Source organism: Gobio gobio (assembly GCF_949357685.1).
Source record: "Gobio gobio genome assembly, chromosome: 11".
Classification (NCBI taxonomy): Eukaryota; Metazoa; Chordata; class Actinopteri; order Cypriniformes; family Gobionidae; genus Gobio; species Gobio gobio.
In genome coordinates, this window is record NC_137104.1 from 33,649,952 (window position 1) to 33,670,687 (window position 20,736).

Sequence of the window (20,736 nt, forward strand, 5' to 3'; positions counted from 1 at the left end):
AGCAGCTTTTTTAGCGTTGCATTTCATGCCGGTCACGCTCCTCTGTTTGAGGACCGTGGTACCCCAAATAATGACAGCCAGGCTCTTACAGAATTTTGAGTCACCCTCAACTCTCCTCACAATGTCCCATTTTTCTGTGGGTATCATGACTCCATGTCCTAGATCCTGAAAACAAAAACACATTACTATGCAGAATAAGACAATTCGGTAACACTTTATAGTAACTCACGCTATGAATCATTAGTTAAGCATTAGAAAAATAGTCAATTCATCATTTATAAAGCATTAACAGACATTAAAACAAGAAATGCAAAAAAGTGCTGCGCGGGGTTCAAGTTCTTATCTAGGTGCTCTTTGGATGTAAGGGATGATAATCATTAATAAGGCACACGAATATTATTGAAGAAATATAAAAAGCCTTTATTTCATCATGGCTTTAGTATTTTAAAAACAGGTGACAAGTACTGGACAGAACAGAAGGTAAGAGATGCGCGGATCAGCTCCAACGTCAACTGAATCCACGGCCAAAAACAAATCATCCACCTGTCGCCCAACCGCACAAATCATTTTCTCTGATTTAGATTTCCATACCCACCCACAACCAATCATCAAATTACAATTATTCTTATGTGTTAAGCATGATGATATGGTAAATGGATCATCACCTTCAGCGGACACGGCAAAGCCAGAGCTGGATCGCGCATCTCTAATGGTAACATAATACACTGACATAATACATAATACGCTCCTTTTAAATTTATTTAAAACAAAAGTTATTTGACAAAATGTAACTTTCTTAATGGCATGAACGCAGGCTTTACTTCCTTGAAACTTAAACTGGAATGTCACTGTTTCTGTCACTTAATATTTACGTCATTAATGATTTATCATATCCACCCGTGACCCACCCGCAATATATCAGAATGTTAAGCTTGCTACATCCTCCACAAGAACAAAGAAATGTGTTCATTTTCTCACTTTCTGGTTCAAAGCAGGTGCCGAACAGGTGTTGTTTCACTGCATTAACCCCACCCACTTTAAATTCTGACCAATCACACAATAGTTCTCGGACACCCACAAGAAAAAAGTTCTGCTCAGATGTTGTGTTGAGAACGAGCTGCGAGAACTCCCAAATCAGGGTTCCGAGAACAAAATTACATAAAATCTCGCAGCCCTGGGAGTGAGAATTTTTTTCTCTGTTCTTGCGGAGTAGGTAATGGCCTTTTATTTTTTATTACTGACCCGCCCACTCCGAAGATTAGCCGCAGCTAGCTCCTCTGCTGGTTCTTCTGGACCATGAACTTGATGCTGTGGGTGTGGAGTGTGGTCTGCAGAAGAGGTCTGTGGTTCCTTTTGTGTTACTGTAATATCAGATAAAGTAATACTTTTATTTTTGTTGCCAACAAAGGGGACAAAAAATCATTTAAAAAAAAAAGAATTAGTCATGCATTTAAAATTAATAGCCAAACAGTTTGGAAATGCTCACTTTTGGGTATTATGGCTGTTTGCTCATCTGCTGGTTTTTCTGGACCATGAAATGGCTGCTGTGAGAGTGGAGTGTGGACTGCAGAAGAGGTCTCGTTTTGCGTTACTGTAATAGGATATTAAGCATCACTTTTATTAGTTTTGTTGCCAAAAAAAATAAAAAATTGCACGCTATAAGTTGCAATTAAAAGTGTCCAATTGTTTCTAAGAACCATCTATGCTAAATTAATGGCTAAACAGTCAGAAAATGCTCACTTTTTTTGTTTAGGAAGAGCTCCTCTTGGAGATGCAGGTTTAACCTCCTTAGTTGCTGCAGTTCAGTCTTCATGTCCCTTTTCTCTTCTTTTAAACATTTTATATTTTTCTCGTTTTCTTCATTTGCTATCTCCTCCTCTCGCATCCTTTTTTTGACGTTGAAGTATTTTTCTTGTAGTTCCTTGTGAACAGCCATAGGGACATGTTCCACGTGTGCTTCAAAGCTGCTCTGGACAACCTTTTTCTTTTCTTTTAGGATTTCCATTAAAGTCTTCTTTTTTTGTGTGTTTTGGACTGCTGCCTTTTTTTTGGTTCTGTCATTTGTCTTGTCACACTTTAAAAAACAGAAAATAATAACTCAATGTCCAATTCTCACAAAAAGTCAAATACTCATATTATATACAGATTGTGACATTTGAAACAAATTGACACTATCTTTATCCAATCTTACTGTAATAATGCTGTATATAATTCTATATTTTGTTATTGCATTTTCGTTTTTTTTTGTCATTGTGTCCCAATAGAGTGCAACAGTCGGGGTTTGAAAATTAAAACCCATAGGGAAATCGATTTTTAATTATAACTTATAAACCATTAAAAACAGCCCTACTGTGAGTTGAGGTTGTTTATAATTGTATATGCTTCTGTTGAAGTTGGTAGCCTGCATTATTTCAACTTAGTTTTAAGTTCTTGTTTCCATTTGTTTAATTTCAAGATCTGAGGTGAATTATCCATTGTTGCTTTTAGTAAGACATAGCTGGGAGCACTAAATGATATTCAAAGTCACATTACACGCTTTTAACATTAAATAAAGCACATAAACATTACCTGAGATTATGTTTTATGTTGTTGTTGTTCAGCCGCGACGTCGCAGAAATAGAAACCGTTTCTAAAATAGATTCATCGCATGTCGTCGTCGCGGCTTGTTAGGACACGGTGCTAATGAAAAATATACCTTTTATCACGTATCGCGGCGCGTGTAGTTAGGACACGGTGTTATTAGTGATTACGTAATGTGTGGCGCATCGCAGAGCAGTACAAGACAAGCATTTGAGGTTAAAAAGTTTTTTTTAGAAAATGGATGCTAGATAAGTCTCTTATTCCTTGTCTGGGAAAAAAATTGGAAATGTTCGCTTTTGATTTTGAGAATGTTTTAAAATTCCCTATGGGAAAAACTAATGGAAAACTATGTTCAGAATAGGGCTGTCACTAACAATTATTTTGTTAATAGAGAAATCAGTGAATTATTTTTACAATTACTCGCGTGATTGGATAATTTATGTGGTAATAAAAAAAGACCTAAGCAAAGAGCTAAACTAGTAGAACCAACACTGCTGAATAACTGGGCAGCACTATCAATAAAGATATGCATCAAATAACTTACAGATGGATTCATGGAGCTTTTAGAGGATGAACAGTCTTCCTCATCACTGTCGAGTGGGGGTATCGAGATTCTCTCACGCGTCAATTCCTCTTCAGATTCTGATGAATAGAAGAAACTAAATACAAGTAACAACAAACCAACAATAAAATCTAAAAAATACACAAAATAACTACAGTTCTTTGTCAGACAGTTACCAAGTTAGATGCTAGTGGTTGTTATCATAATCTTTTGTAGCAGGGACTGTAATGCCACATATGTTTCTAGCAGTACAACAGATTTTGTACAAGAATATACTTAAAATACATTTAGGAGGTAGAGTGTAGCTTTAAAAGCCTACCAGCCAATTTTAATATTTGTGCTCTGAAGTATCGTCCCTGGTCCTCTGGGGATTTTTTCCATAAAATATAATATGTTTTTTTCTTTTCAAAATCATTTGTAGTCTTTGGACAGAAGCCTTGTATGTAGTCCAAGGGCACTATCTGCCGGATGTTGTCATCCAGAAAACGGACATAGGCAAACATTCTAACAAACAAAACAAATAACAATTAATAAAAACATTTAACATAGATTAATTTGCATTAACAACACAGAAAATCTTTGTAAATAATTACCTTAACAGCCAAGCTTGCTCTCTTGTTTCACTAGAATGCAAATTACAAGCAAAATGTAAAAAAAGTAAAATAAAACAAAGATACAAAAAATTGAATAAATAGACATTTCATTATGTTTATCTAACAGTACTATTCAAGTAATATATAAACTGAAATTGAATAATAAAACGCACATTGGCCTAAATCAAGTCATGCATTAACTATAGTTTAAGTTATCCAGTCAAAAACTGTGATTGTATGTCTTTTGTTGTTCAACTAACATTATTTGATAGAGAGCAGCAGGTTTACTTTAAGTCACTTTAAGACCTGATGCACAGATAATGACACAGATTTTTCCAATTAACGTTACGTTATATAAGTTTACTTTTGACATATTCCCAACAAATTGTATTCACGTCAATACTTAAGTAACTTGCTGTCTTTTGTCTTCGTCAGACTTTCAGTGCGCGAGCTTCACGGAGCCTTCCATTGTACGTTACATTTACATTCCGAGACAGAAACGATTTAACGTTAAATGATTAAATGTCAAACCATAAAACTTTTACAGCAGTTCCATCTCTTTGGAATGACTTTGAGTCCACTTTGACTCGTTTTAGATCGCTAGATTATGTATTTTTTTACTTCGAGAACATAACCTCTGGCACTGAGGTAAAACACCCGGCTGTCTAACTTAACGTTACCTCAAACTTACACAAAGTAGTAAAGACTGAGAAAAGTTATTAAAATATAAACAGAAAATTAAATGTTGCATCGAAAATAACAGCAAAGACAATGATTAATGACACTAACTTACCTGACTGAAAAGTTGGGTGGTTACGCTAGTGAACGAGAGCAGATCAGTTTAAAAAATCTACCGTTATTTACAGTTGACGCTGTAGTCACGCACGCACGCACGCACGCACGCGCAAGCTAAGCTCCGCCTCCTTGTACTTGATAAGCGCTCCGTCAAAACTTTTCTCGAGTACTTTGCATCTTTATTAAGTTTTTTTTTTTTAAAATAAAGATGCGTAGAAATAGACAGAAATATAAGATGTACCTGGAACCTCACAGTGAGGCAAAGATACCTAGACAGACTCTGTGTCGACATGACAGCCAAACAGCCAATGATACAGGTAGGCTCTCGAGCTCACATCCAGTAGGATTGTCCTGATTACTTGAATGAATTTGATTATTAAAAAAGAAAGAAAACTTTAGTACATATGACAGAGGTCATTGATAATTGTCTGATTTGCTTACTAAAGATTAACTTTTGTGTAATTGATTAAATAAAACCCAGAGAAAAGGAGAAGAATTCTCTTCGGATATCAAAATAAAAGTCCCCACACAGGTCTACTTGTAAAACAAAAGTATTGGGGGGAAAAACTTTAGTTGAGTAGTTTGAATGCAGTGCTATATCGTGAGCTGTTGTTAAACAGTCGCCTAGTGTTCAAAGAAACATTTTGGCTATTGCAACACAGTTTAAGTCCATTGTAATGATTATTTTCCAATAAAGTCCATTAATTATCTGAAATGTTAAGCTTGCACTATTTTGTATACATTAATTTAATAATAATACATAATAGTATATGTCTATTTGTAAATGTATTAATTGTTAAATTTATCTGATTGCTTGATTACCAGCATAATCAGTGATATTTTTTCAGCTAAATGTTTCTTGCTTTTTATGGTGCTTTTAATGTTCTCAGAGGTAGAGAGTGAGACAAACAGCACAGAGAACAATGAGAGAGACAGCACAGAAAACAGTGAGAGAGACAACACAGAAAACAGTGAGAGAGCACACAGAACATTATTTGTGATACTACAGATGTTTGAAATTATACAAATGTATATATAACACTTTGCAATGCATGTTAAAAAACATACATTGTTGTTTGGATTAGGCTATGGCAACGCAGTTTAAGTCCATTCATTGTAATGATGATTATTTTCCAATAATTAAGTAATAATTTTTACTGGTGTTTTTAATAGATATGTCCTCAGAGGTAGAGAGTGAGACAAACAGCAGAGAGAACAATGAGAGAGACAGCACAGAAAACAGTGAGAGAGACAGCACAGAAAACATTATTTGTGATACTACAGATGTGTACACTAGTGACGTAGAATTTGCATCAGTCTCAAGTAGGCCCTCCGAAATACATGTGAGTACTTATTTAGCTTGTTTTGATTTTTCTCAGGTACAAGTGTACTTTCAATTTAAATTTGTAGATTGATCAAAGTATTTGAGAGTTTCTCTTTTTTTGGTGGACTCATAGTATGTGATTAAATTCAAAGTATTTTAAAAATGTAATTTTGAATATGTGAATGAGCAGACCTACCCCCAACCATACCTTTAACAGAGATGTTGCTTTTTAAAGGCATGTAGTGGAACAGAGTCTGAGTCTGAGGTAGACCGTAGGACAGGCAGCATGGGACAGACCCCTCCTGATCCCCTGTCAATGATCGACCTACAGCCTGACATGGACACTGTTTTGACTGCCACAGGAACTACCACAAAAGCTGAGGCAATGCTTATGATTATGAGCCATGCAGCAAAGCATAAAATAACTGGTTGCCAGTTACATGATCTACTGCAGCTGATAAATAATTTGTTTGGGCAAGAGGTTGTACCTCGATCCAAGTATCTTTTTAACAGAGTGTTTAAAAACAGTTGTGAGGAAGTAGAATTCCAGTTCTACTGTGAAACTTGTAATTCAAACATAGGAACGGCCCAGGAAATCAAAGACAGACAAATGAATGAATGCGGATCATGTGGCAACACTTTTGATTTTGGTTCTATGAATGGTGGTAACTTCTTTATCAATGTTCCTCTTGCCCCACAAATTCAGACTCTGCTTGAAAGCACAGAAGTGTGTGCCCATCTGAACTACAGGTCTGAAAGGCAGAAGAGCCACAATGAGACACTGTCAGACATCTATGATGGGGAGAAGTACAGACAGTTGTCTGGCCCAAATCAGATCCTCTCCGTTTCTCACAACTTCTCATACATATTTAACTCAGATGGAGCCCCTGTCTTCAAATCATCAAAATTCTCTATATGGCCCATTCACATAATGATCAATGAGCTTCCCCCTGAAATTAGGTTTAAGCAGGTGTTGCTTGCTGGCCTTTGGTTTGGCCCAAAAGAGCCTGTGATGGAAATCTTCCTCAAGTCATTTGTGGAGCAGGCCAAGAACCTAGTTGACACTGGTGTCACATGGCATAAAGAAGGCTCTGTTATTAACAGCAAAATAGTTGGCCTCTGTTGTAGTGTTGATTCCAGAGCAAGACCACTGATGCAAAACACTACCCAATTTAATGGCTATTTTGGGTGTGGATTCTGTCTGCATCCTGGGAAGCTGGTTGATAGGGTGGTGAAGTATCCAGTTTCAGCAGAAGAATACCGTGACAGAGCAAATGAGGAAATGGTTAGGGATATGGAGTTGGCTCTAGAAGGTGGCAAAAGTGTTAGAGGTGTAAAAGGTCCTTCTCCACTAATCAACTTGCCATACTTCGATGTTGTCTGGGGTTTTGTCCCGGACTACATGCATGCAGTTCTACTGGGGGTTTCAAGACAGCTGACTAGACTCCTTGTCGATACATCTTCATCAACCCAGCCATATTATGTAGGCAGTCCGGCCACTTTGAGAGCGATAGATGCTAGAATTGTCGGTATCCAGCCTCCACACCTGATTACTCGACTGCCCAGAGGGATGTCCGATAGGGTGCACTGGAAAGCCTCTGAGTGGCGATCCTGGCTCCTGTTCTACAGCCTACCATGTCTTGAAGGAATTCTTCCCAAAAAGTATATGGAACATCTTGGCCTTCTTGTATCAGCCATTTGGCTGCTTTTGAAGGATGAACTAGATCCATGTGAAATCAACAGAGCTGAGATCTTGTTACTTGATTTCATATTCAGGTTTCAGATCTTCTATGGCGAGTCACAGATGACATTTAACATTCACCTTCTCAGTCATCTTGCCAAGTCAGTCAAGTTGTGGGGCCCATTGTGGACACATTCTGCATTTCCTTTCGAGAACGCAAATGGCAAACTTCTGACTTTGGTGAAAGGAACAAAAGGCGTGGCTAATCAGATTGTTACGAAGTTTCTTCTGTTTAGATCAATTCCTTACTTCTCATCCAAATACAAGGTGAAAGAAGAGGTGTTACGGTTCTGTTCTGATTTGAACAAGTACCCAAGGGTTCAAAATGCTGTCAAATGTGACAATACCACGCTACTTGACAATGGAAGCGTGCACATTGTAACAGAGGAAGAACAGGCTGCCTTCTGTGCCTCTCACGTGTGCATACCTGATGAGGTTGTAGTGCACAAACGCATGATCAAAGGAGGCCTGGTGTATACTAGCAGAGACTACACCCAATCTCACAGACGAGATGAATGCTATGTGAAACTAACTGATGGAACATGTGGGGTGATCAATAAAATTATTTCTTTCTCTGGCGAGGATGATCACGTAGCATTATTAATAACAATGTTTGAGGTAGCTTCAGCCTTTCCACTACCACAACCTTGTGGTTTTGTTCCACACATTTCCATTGTGCAATGCTTGGGGTCGCCTAAAACAGAGTTAGTTCCTGTTAGTTTCCTTCAGAGTAAATGCATGGGCATCAAAGTGCAAGGCAAATTATACATTTGCAGTTTTCCAAATGTACATGAAAGGGATTAGAACAAATCCTTGTCAGGTGTGTGTGTGTTGACTAATATTAAGTCAAGGTATGTTAACTAAAGATGTTGTGCCAATATCAGTCTATAATTTTAAGTAAAATGCAGCATATATGGAAAGAAATGTAACTGGCAGGTTAATGTAAAGTTAGTATAGTTTTTTGTTGTTGTTTGTTTGTTCATTATTTTTCAGTACTATTTTGGTTTTCATAAAACAATACATTTGACTCGCTCCTTTTTATCTTTACTTGATCTAAAAGAAACATTTTGACAGTGTTTTAATACATTTTAGTGGTGCTATACCACCTGGAGCCAAAACATGCACTTAATAAAGTAATGTCCACAGTAATATATGCAGTATGTGTATTATTCAAATTCACCTGTTTCTGTGTGCCTGTCCGGTTGTATATATTTTTTCCCCCACCAGTGGATTACAACACCAATCAGAACTGATGTGCAGTCATGTAGATATAGCTGGGGTTAGTGACACCAGTTAGAAAACATCAAAAGTTGCGTTGGACAATTAGACACAGGGCAGCAGGCATTCATTTCCTCCTGATAGAACCCTGATAGAAAAAAAAAAGGAAAAAAAACTTTCCTTTCCTCTTTTCCTCCTCTTTCCCGCCCTACTCTAGCCTGTGCTACACTGAGAAATGTACACGGACCAAGTATTTCAGGCACTTGTTGCGCTCACTCGACTCTTCACGACCAATCGCTTATTGTACCCCCAAGTTGTAAGTCGCTTTGGATAAAAGCGTCTGCTAAATGCATAAATGTATAAATGTAAACCCAAAAGCAAGCAGCCTTTTTTAAGTGAATTGCCCTTATTCTTTCTCCCATGCAGTTGCAAAAGGGTAGAGGAGACTGAAACATAAACTGAGTAAAGAAAACAAGAAAATTGTATAAAACTTTAAACAAGAATTACTTTAAACGAGAAAATAGTTTAAAACAGAAAACTTACCTTAAACAGCAGACAAACAATTGTCCCCTTTGAGTGAACTGCCCTTGATTTTCTCTGTAAAATAAATATGCATACGCTGAACACGTGCTCTCATTTCCACATTGAGACAAAAATATAACTCAAAAAAGGGGAAATAACAAACAGGTATGTAAAATAACATTATACACACACATTTAGGTGAAATATGTAGATAAAAGCGATAATTACAATCAAGATTAAATAAGATTATCAGAATGCCAAAAAAAAAAAAAAAAACTTACCTCATAGGCATAATTTGCAGTTGACATGTGCCCACAACTCTTTGCCAGGGTCGGTATTGTCCTCAATACTTTTGCAGATGTATAAAAGAAAAATGAAACATCTCTAGCTGACTAGCAGAAGAGGCGATCTTACACTGGAATGTTTTTGTTATTTTTTCGAAATCACGCTGCTGCTCTTTCCCGCTGTTATCAGTGGTGGTGGCTCCTGCGCAGACGCGTGCGTCAATCTAACCATTGCAGAGACTCTATTCGTTCCGTTGAAATAAAATTAAATTCAGTATACTATTGAAATTGATTTCTGACATGGTAATGTTATTTTTGTGCACGCACGAATGCACACATCTGTCCCACCCACTTTTAAAAACAAAATTACATCAACGTCTCCCATGCGGTTACAAGGAGAAAGGGACAAAAACAGAATGCTGGCTGGCCCACTACCCATTCGAAGGAACAATTTCTGTGAATTATAGGCAATGCATATATTTAACAGTCAGTAGGCTATAATATCTACACATATTGCATAAGAAGTCTAATACCATAACATTTTAAAACAACTGAAACAATGAGCAAAGAGTTAGTTTATTTGTGTGTCGTTTTTTAAGTCTATTTTGTAATAACTGTAAAAAACAAATAAAAAAATTCTGCATCTAGCCTATACATTATGTGTACATCATTAAATCATTATTATCAAACCAAAGAAACAACTACATATATTGGAGTCCTAATGGTTTATACTGGTGTCCAGTAGATACCAACATGTAACCTAAATCTTGCCAAAGGTGTTCTATTGGTCCTTAATGGTATCCAATAGACAACACATGCCACCAATAGAAGAAAGCAAATTACCAATAGAGACCCACTAGGACCATTACAGTCTCCATTAAAACCAATAAAGACAAATAAACATAAACATGCCACCAATAGAAGAAAGCAAATTACCAATAGAGACCCAATAGGACCATTACAATTTCCATTAAAACCAATACAGATCCCTATATAACCATTAAAACCATTACAAATTCTCTGATGGTTTCTATTGTTTTTTTCAGCAGGGTTATCTTGCAAACATTGTTAACCTTCAACAATACGTATAAAAAACGAAATGTTTCCATTCAGCGAATTACATATATTTTCTTGTTCTCACCATCAAAATGTGTTTTTCTGTGTTCATCAAAGCACACTTTTGTTTAATTTCTAGAAAATTAATTTGAGATGTTTTTTCTTTGAATAGGTGGATGAGTATTTCATTAGGCTTTCCATGTAGCACCTGAAGATTGAACATAAAACAGCACCTTTATATGAGCACAGAACGCTACAGATCTTCCTCATAGGGAAGGAAGCCATATCGAATCACGAAAGGAAGCCGGTCCAACGCTTGGTGCCCCGTATGTTTGAGCAAAATATGTACTCTGCTGGATGACAGCCAACACTTCAAGCTTGAAACTTTGTTGTGACAGTTAAATTGCATATGTGACGAACTCACAACACTTGGAAGATGAATCTAACGCCATTGAATCAGACCGGATCAAAGCACTGATGTCGGTGCTGTACCTAAATATGCTTATTTGCTCAGCATAGTTTTTAAATTCAATTTTAATGATCTGATAACACTGAACCCAATCGCGATTTCAGCTTAACTTCAGTTCAACATGAAGCCCCGATTAATTGGGTGCATGTTGCTTTAAAACCCGTGTTAATTTTCCTTGCATTCGTAGGGAGAATGATAGAGTCAAAATATGCTGTGCATATCTGTTCTGTTTCAGTTTTATAACAAAATACTATCTATAGCGGTAACCGGTGTCATGCGAATCATTTACGAGCACTATGGGCACAAACGAGTCACAACGAGAGATCACGTTGCACGAGCAGACCGGCAAACACCTGTGCGCGTCTCACACGATGCATGTGTGTGCTCTATACAGACATGCTTGCGACAAAGTTGAAAAAAAATAATATACTACACCCAATCGGCATCGGAATGCATAACCATATGCATATCACTGTGATAAATGCTGATGTAGTGATGTCGCCAGAATGGTGATGAAACCACAGCCGTGTCTTTGATAACATGCCCAGATAGTCCTCATGAAGCGATTGATCTGAGTCTGACGTGAGACTTGCTCTTGTTAGTGAAGCACTCGCGTCTGTTACTGCGGTAACCCATTGAACAGATGAAAGGCTGACATGGACTTAGAACGCCACTGTAAACACATTATTAGTTATCGTAGGACCAGCGATCGACCACTACGGAACGCCCGGATCGTCAAGTGAATGGGAGCGTCAGCATCTGCGAACTCAGACATGAGTAAGTACCGATCTTTTATACCCAGGTATTTAGCATGTGATTGGATAGATAAAATTAAAGTGACATGACAATTAAGTCTTCCTGGCAGAACTTACGCTAAAGCTTCCATCTCTCTGGCTCCTTTCAGTCTGTTGGAAACTGTTTGTGATTGTGTTTCCTTTGATTGTTGGGGGGTGAAAGTCACACAAGCAAGTTTTTAACTTTATGTTAACATCTCAGCAGGATAGGATCAGCAGTGTTTGATAGGGTATATACTAATTGTGTCAAGACATACAGGAATACCATTACCCCTATGCAGCACTGGCTATATCCATTAAAATAACATGTATGGGCATGATCTATGGAGTTAGAATCATGCCAAAACCTCACACACACACACAACGTGTTTTACTCGCACCCAACGATTCACAAACAAACTCAGCGTGGTTTGCAAATGCAAAACATCACTCACAAACTAATGCATTTTGTTCTGCAAATAAAAAAAACGTACCTATCAAAAATACAGTACGTTTTACATATACAAAGAAACGTATTTCTTCAATGACAAAAAATACCCTCAAGTACAAACTAAAATCTTTCAAGTACAAAAAAAAATCCTTCGAGTAAAAAAAAAACCTTCAAGTGCAAAACAAAATTCTACAAGTACAAAACGAAATCCTTCAAGTACAAAACAAAAATCCTTCAAGTACAAAACAAAATCCTTCAAGTACAAAACAAAATTCTACAAGTACGAAAAACTGTCACGTGACTTTTGGCACTAATTTTTCGCCTTGCTGATCCACACGCAAATGCCTTCAGATCCACACGCATGCTAGTAAACGGTCATGTAATTCGCACTCCACGACAGCAGGTGGCGCTGTTACCGACTTGCTTGGCGCCGCCACGGACATGGAAAGAGAAGAGAAGAAGAAACGCTAGCGTGGGGGACGTTTTTTGAACAAGATGAGTGGCCAACAGGTGAGTTTGCTGTCTTTGCTGGACTGGTGAATAAAATCAAATGTTATAAATGTTAGTAAATATCAAACTCCAGAAATGTCTGTCGTGGGTAGGGTGAATGGCCGTAGCCAGCTATGAGGTCAGGTCACCGAGGTCCGGGCCTCGGTAATTTTTTTTATATTCAAAAATAAAATTTCAAGCTCTCTGAATGATTAATTAGCCTTTTAAACCACTTCATATGTAACGTTAGAACAGTGAACGGGGCTTGAGAGCGTGTTGTGAGGGCGCGGGTGAAACCTCCGTGTTGCCAGATCCACCTATTATATGTCTTTTTGGACTCGTTTTTCCCACTTATTGTGACACTTTAGGAAGTTTGTTTTTTTATTACCTTTACAAGTTACTGTGAAGTGGCGAAGTTATGAGATGGTGATAACAATAGAAAAGATAAAAATATGTCTGGCCATTTTATTTATGATGCATATATTCAATTACCACTTAATCTACAGTTTACAGTAGTTGGTTGTAGTTAAACTGCAGTGCATTTAAAATCTCTGTAGCTTTTTCAGTAGTTAAGTACTTTGGGTCATGTAGTTTAGCTAGTTAATTACAAACTGCAAATTCATAGTATTAAAATAACTTTTTTTCCACAGCTCATTGGCCACAGTTGTCATTTAATGACAATCACCTGTTATTTATATTTTCATGTGGTTTGAGTTTAAGATGTATATGTGTGCCAATATCGTGTGCCAATATTTGAGGTCTCTATCACTAATGGTCATGAAGATATTAAGAATAAAGCAAAGTGTAGTTTTTGGTCATTCTACTGGTCATGTTCAATTATACCAGTATTTTTGACCTCATACATTTTTCCTCTTTCCCCCTCTCTCTAGGAACTGCTTGCACAAACAATGTTTGAGAGGCTCCACACACAGCTCCAGCATGTTGTCAGTCAGCAGCCACTTGACCTGGATTACCTTGAATTTGTGTGTTCTCACTTACTAGGCTTACAGTAAAACGTACATTTGGGTAACAAAAAGAACAGCAGACATGCCGCCTGTTAGGACTGCCAGCGGCAGCAGGAAGCATAGCATTCCTCAGCTCTCTTAATGTCATATAATGAATGTTCAAACCAAAGACATGTAGATTGTATTATTTTTATTGTAATAGAATCTTAAAACATCTGGGGGGTTGGAACAACCCCAAAAATACATTAACTTTGTTTAAAGGGATAGTTCACCCAAAAATGTATATTCTGTCAGTAATTACTCACCCTCATGTTGTTCCAACCGCGTAAGACCTTCGTTCATCTTCGGAACACAAATTAAGATATTTTTGATGAAATCTGAGTGCTGGATCACTCCTCCATAGGCTGCTAGGTGGCCCAAACTTGCTGGCCCAGAAAATGAAAATTCTGTCATCATTTACTCACCCCCAAGTTGTTCTAAACCTTAATGAGTTTCTTTGTTCTGCTGAACACAGGGGAAGATTTTTGGAAGAATGTTTGTAACCAAACAGATCTCGGCCCCCATTGACTTCCATAGTATATTTTTTTCCAAATCCAGTGTCACATGTTTGAAGGCAGGCAATCAATTCTTCCTTGAATACAGTAAAGTCTTGGTAGCGGACAGGAAGACGGAGAACCTCAAAGCAAGTGGAAGACTTTGGCAGTCTACAGTTAGTCACCTCCAACGTGAGGGTAGTTGTAGGAGCCTCCCATCCAACCCAGAACTTCACGAGGGCCTTCAGTTCATCACTGGATGCTACAAAATAGAAATATATAAATGCTCAAAATGATAGAGAATGCGTTTTTTATACACTTTGCTCATGGTTGTCAAATATTTTTTTGAAGAACAACGCCAAACATGATTTTACCTGACAATTATTGGCTATGTAGCTGATGCAAACACTTGATTTTATCATTACAGATTATAATTCAGTTTTATAGAAAATGTTCTAAACAATCTTAAGAGCCATACAGTTGCATTTATGCAGTATAAAAATAATATAAACAATTATTATTATAAAAACTTAACTAATTGGGTGAACAAATGATGTTGTATTATGTTGGAATTACACATCTGAAAATGGGCTACATGAATAAAGTGGATTGGATCTGAAGTTATCAGCCTCCCAGTACGGTGTTATTTCAGTGACTTATATATATATATATATGAAGAGTTCAGATGCAAAAGCCTCTAAATGCCATTTAAAATTTTCTTATAGAATGATCATTTTTATCAAGCTTGTATATTTAAGTTCAGTAATTTCACTTAAATGATAATTAATAGGTTATCTTCATTGCCATTTAAGTGAAATTATTGAGTTTAAATATACGAGCTTGATAAAAATGATCATTATAGAAGAAAATTTCAGATGGCATTTAGAGGCTTTTGCATCTGAACTCTTCATATATATATATATATATATATATATATATATATATATATATATATATATATATATATATATATACACATACACACACACACAAGGCCGTAACCAGGGTTTGAAAATTAGTGAGGTCCGAGGTAAGGTGTTAAGAATTGTGCTAAGATAACACCCACAAATGCAACTCATTACAATATAACCTAAACTTTAAAATAGGCATTCTTTTTGACATCTCATTTGTCTCCTTCTGATCTCTATCCTCTTCCTCTCTGTTGCTCTCCTCTTTGTCCTCATATCTATCTTTCTGATCTTTCAGTTTAATCTCTTTTTTTTAAGAACTACATGTAACATATTTTGATGGAATATTTTTGCCATTCTACACTCTCTGTTCTGTCTGTTTTGGAGGATAAACATAGTTAATTTAGACCTTCTTTATTGCATCACAATTTGTTATGTAACAATACTGATTACTGTAATAGATTTCCATAATAAACATTGCTATATGGATAAGTAATAGTGCCCTAATTTTGTGCTCTAAAGCAGTGGTTCTCCACTGGTTAGGCCATTGGACCCACTTTTTACCATGGACATTAAGCTGCGACCCTTTTACAGAATTGGTGCAAACTGCTATCCTACAACCAAAAAACAGAGTAGAACCCACTCAAAACGACCCACCAATTGATGAACACTGCTTTAATGAATGTTTTTTATGATGACTTTGCGAAAGGTTAACTAAACAGCAGGAGCCGTCTTTCTGCTGGTCAGTTTTTGGCATATTTCATTGTGTAACATACAGATCAGTATTATGCTATTGTTTTTGATAGTGTTGTTCATTTCTTACTGAAAATAACGATGATCATTTGTCTTACCGAATGTGGTATCTTCCTGTCAGCAATTAACGTTACAGTGTGTCTATAGCCTCTTTTTAATGCCTGCCACGAAAAACATTAAAAAAAAATTATAATAATACGAACTAAGTTCAACGCTTGTGTTTTGGGAGAGAAAATGAATATATCACTAGCCTGACATTCAACTTCCCACTTTATTAACTTCCTAAAGTGTCACAATAAGTGGGAAAAACGAGTCCAAAAAGACATATAATAGGTGGATCTGGCAACACGGAGGTTTCACCCGCGCCCTCACAACACGCTCTCAAGCCCCGTTCACTGTTCTAACGTTACATATGAAGTGGTTTAAAAGGCTAATTAATCATTCAGAGAGCTTGAAATTTTATTTTTGAATATAAAAAAAATTACCGAGGCCCGGACCTCGGTGACCTGACCTCATAGCTGGCTACGGCCATTCACCCTACCCACGACAGACATTTCTGGAGTTTGATATTTACTAACATTTATAACATTTGATTTTATTCACCAGTCCAGCAAAGACAGCAAACTCACCTGTTGGCCACTCATCTTGTTCAAAAAACGTCCCCCACGCTAGCGTTTCTTCTTCTCTTCTCTTTCCATGTCCGTGGCGGCGCCAAGCAAGTCGGTAACAGCGCCACCTGCTGTCGTGGAGTGCGAATTACATGACCGTTTACTAGCATGCGTGTGGATCTGAAGGCATTTGCGTGTGGATCAGCAAGGCGAAAAATTAGTGCCAAAAGTCACGTGACAGTTTTTCGTACTTGTAGAATTTTGTTTTGTACTTGAAGGATTTTGTTTTGTACTTGAAGGATTTTTGTTTTGTACTTGAAGGATTTTGTTTTGTACTTGTAGAATTTTGTTTTGCACTTGAAGGTTTTTTTTTTACTCGAAGGATTTTTTTTTGTACTTGAAAGATTTTAGTTTGTACTTGAGGGTATTTTTTGTCATTGAAGAAATACGTTTCTTTGTATATGTAAAACGTACTGTATTTTTGATAGGTACGTTTTTTTTATTTGCAGAACAAAATGCATTAGTTTGTGAGTGATGTTTTGCATTTGCAAACCACGCTGAGTTTGTTTGTGAATCGTTGGGTGCGAGTAAAACACGTTGTGTGTGTGTGTGAGGTTTTGGCATGATTCTAACTCCATAATGATCTATATAGATCAACTGTGTGTGTGTGTGTATTGCCACCACATTAGTACCTGAACTATAGGTTAATGTTAGTGTTTAAGACAAAGAATCAGAAATAATCATCAAGCAAAGAGTCCTCATTAGCGACAGACCCATCCTATTTTCTTCTCAACAATGTTGAAAACTTTCTAGAACATCTGAATCTGTGTTTCCAAACACAATGATAGGATCAATGTTAAAAATACAAAAATAATTAAAAACATTTATTTAACTCAAAATGAAAGGTGTTTGCGAGTCGATCTGGTGGGGGAAGAGAGCATCCTAGATGTGTGAATGGATTTACGACAGTTACTTTGTCTAGTTGACCGAAGTTTAAAGACATTTTATCAAAACCTTTCTGGTGATTCTGGGATCTTATATGGATTTAGTGCACATAGTTTTGTCTTTATTTTTGTTATTTAAGAATTTTTGTTTTCAAATAAATGTTTTAGCTTTTAATCCAACCATACACTGTGTGTATGTGTGTGTGTGTGTGTGTGTGTATGTGTGTGTGTGTGTGTGTGTGTGTGTGTGTGTGTGTGTGTGTGCGCGCGTGTGCGTGTGTGTGTGTGTGTGTGTGTGTGTGTTGCAAAAGAACAAATACACTTTTGACTTCAGAGTAAAATAAGACATACACGATTTAAAAAATATATATAGTTAGTTTGCCACAAAAGCAAAGCATGTTGTCTATTTTCTTTTAATAAAACTTTGACTTTGACTATTTGTATTCTTTAAATTCTTATAAATCAGTCTGGTGACATGTTTTTTTTTTTCTTAAGGAGTGATCAGTAAAGTCGAGTAAAAACTCTTTGGATGTGTTTTTGGGAAACACATCATTTTCACTTAGAAAACTTTTTAATGTTTGGACTGAACCTTTTTCTTTTGACAAATCTATATTTCAGATGATTTACCTGAGGTGTTTAACAACCACAAGGGATACATGTTGATCTCTATGTTTCAGGTAGTGCAAACATGTGATGTTCAAGAAAGCTAATCTTGGTTTGATCTTTGTGAGGCCAGAACACAAAATTTAGTGTTGGGTGATACAGACAAAGGTTCACTAAAAGTTAATGAGTTTTTTTTGCCATATAATCTTAAGATATTAGGTTAAACCTATTTGGCTTGCTGTCCACTGATGAGGGGTCTCGATGAAACAGCTTCAACTCGAGCTCTGATATACCCCCACAGTGACTAAATATAGGATGTGATTATGTAGGGCAAGGTACCTAAGATGTCTGTTGATTGGAAGATTAGATGTGCTTGCTCCTCCCTAAATTACGTTTAGGAACTTTACAAAATATTCTGGAAGTCATTTTCACTCCGTGAGTATGCTTCAACATGTAAATATACAATATATTGCATATTATGGTTTCATGTTCCTTTAAAGTTTTTGTTTGTTTGTAACATGTTTGTTATGTTGTTAACATGTTGTTTATTACTAACATCCAGCAGAAAATGAAAGAGATGAGCTTAAGATCTTTCAACTATTACCATCCTCTTTGACCCCCAAATAAACAGGTAATGGGATGTTTTATCAAAGCGACACAATACACAGTTAGATGTTTTTTCTTGGTGTGTGTGTGTGCGTGTGTGTGTGTGTGTGTGTGTGTGTGTGTGTGTGTGTGTGTGTGTGTGTATGTTTGTTTAGTAGTAGTAGTAGTAGTAGTAGTAGTAGTAGTAGTAGTAGTAGTGCTAAAAATCTTTGTGTGCATTTTTATATTTTATATTTTTTCAGGGGTTATGTCACACCGCTGTTATTCAAAGTTCCACACTCTTTTAAAGGCTATGGATAACTTTCAAAATAATCTTTATACAGGAATCATGTGTCAAAAACACCTTTTATTTTTAAATTCAAAAGACCAAGAATGACCTTACCAAGAAAAGCCAACATACATTGAAAAGTATCATATATAATGAATACAAAAATACATTTGTGAGCAATTGTGAAAGTTTGTAAATTGGTTTTGTAAGTTATGTTTTTATATCTTACATTGGGAAGTGTGTGTAAACGTGTTTTTACATTTTACTTGTATTCTTCTATTACACTATTACTAGATTTAGTCATCTTGTTCAGTATAGCAGATGACATTTTCATGTTTCTTCTTCTGTTGGGCTGTTTCGTTTTAGGTGAAGACGCCTCTTTGGATGTTGTCAACAAAACATGATCAAATCAGAGTAAGATCATAATTCTCACATTGGAAAGTGTGTGTGTGAACACAGAACTTTCATTTACGAAAAGTTTTTTTGTCTAAACATTCTCTTTTGACAAACCAACATTTCAAATGATTTTCCTAAGGTGTTTAACATTTGCAGAATCATTTCTTTCAACACCCCTGCTTGACATTAACCCTCTATGGTACGGTGTTGCCTCCAGGCAACATAGTCTATTTTAGTTTATTTTGAATAAAATTAAAAAGCAATTTATTGGTCAAACCTATCTCTGGGAAGAACAACTCAAATACTAATCAATGAAAGTGCAAAAAATTTGTCACATGACCCACAGGGCTCCATTTTGTGTCCTGTTTCAGCACATGTGCACAGGTCACATGGCTCCATATTTTCTCCAATGAAAAGTGCATTTTTCACTAATTTCTGGCCAGTTAATCACCCACAAAAAATATGAGTCACATTCACTGGTAAGTAAAGAAGTATTTTCAAGAACTTTACATTATATATCATCAAATGTATATATAAATGTATATATAAATGTATATATACAAAAAACTGTGTGTTGCCTCAAGGCAACATTGTACCATAATGGAATCGCATAAGGCCATACCAGACACACTAGGGTGGATACAAATATAGTATATTTGTAAGGAAAAGAGCTAGAATTCTCTAAATTTATTTGCATTTTTGCATGATTTTGTAATGCACATATACGATTAGTAATTCACATACTATAACTGCACATATTGTTGATCTGTACATTTTCTATAGCATTTAAAAAGATTATATAACACAACTGTTGAGGGTGAGGATGAGGTGTCATGTGATGAGGAAGATGAGGTCATAGTGACAATCCGGCAGGGAGAGATCGAAGATGGAGATGAGGATGAAGATGGATATGATAACTTGATATGATAACTTGACACGATAACTTGATATGATAACTTGACATGATAACTTGATGTGATGGTTTGGTAATACTTGTGTTCCACGATGGTACAATGTTGCCTGAGAGCAACAGCTGAATTTGAAATGTTATTTTTTATTAAAATATCAGTACTGACATAATAATAGTTTATTCAGATTGTTGAAAATTGTTTAAAAGTGTTTGTATATTTTTGAAAAAAACGAATAAAAAAACAAAAACAAAACATTCCAATTATTATCGATGTGTTATACGCAATACATTGCGTTTTAATTTTACTTGAGACAATTTAATATGATGATGTCACTAATGGAACATCTTAAATTTTTCTTTGGTAAAAGTTAACTTAAAGGCTGCA

General features: G+C 36.4%; 1 protein-coding gene across 3 annotated transcripts in view; it reads right to left on the reverse strand.

The window, feature by feature from the left end:
• Nucleotides 1-4,871, reverse strand: part of LOC307133580 (BEN domain-containing protein 5-like) — a 9,553-nt gene extending 4,682 nt beyond the window's left edge. Inside the window, exons 1-8 of one of the 3 annotated variants that reach the window (XM_079828684.1) lie at nt 4,772-4,871; nt 3,736-3,765; nt 3,462-3,646; nt 3,125-3,222; nt 1,741-2,074; nt 1,487-1,591; nt 1,243-1,361; nt 1-165 (exon numbers count right to left, since the gene is read on the reverse strand). The exon at nt 1-165 is cut by the window's left edge and continues 46 nt beyond it. In XM_079828684.1, the coding sequence (XP_079684810.1) occupies nt 1-165; nt 1,243-1,361; nt 1,487-1,591; nt 1,741-2,074; nt 3,125-3,222; nt 3,462-3,645 (1,005 nt within the window). In that variant the 5' untranslated portion in view covers nt 3,646; nt 3,736-3,765; nt 4,772-4,871. Of the gene's footprint in view, nt 166-1,242; nt 1,362-1,486; nt 1,592-1,740; nt 2,075-3,124; nt 3,223-3,461; nt 3,647-3,735; nt 3,766-4,528; nt 4,632-4,771 lie in introns of those variants that run through there. The other 2 variants (XM_079828683.1, XM_079828685.1) reach the window with 2 other exon arrangements.
• Between the last annotated feature and the right edge of the window lie 15,865 nt (nt 4,872-20,736).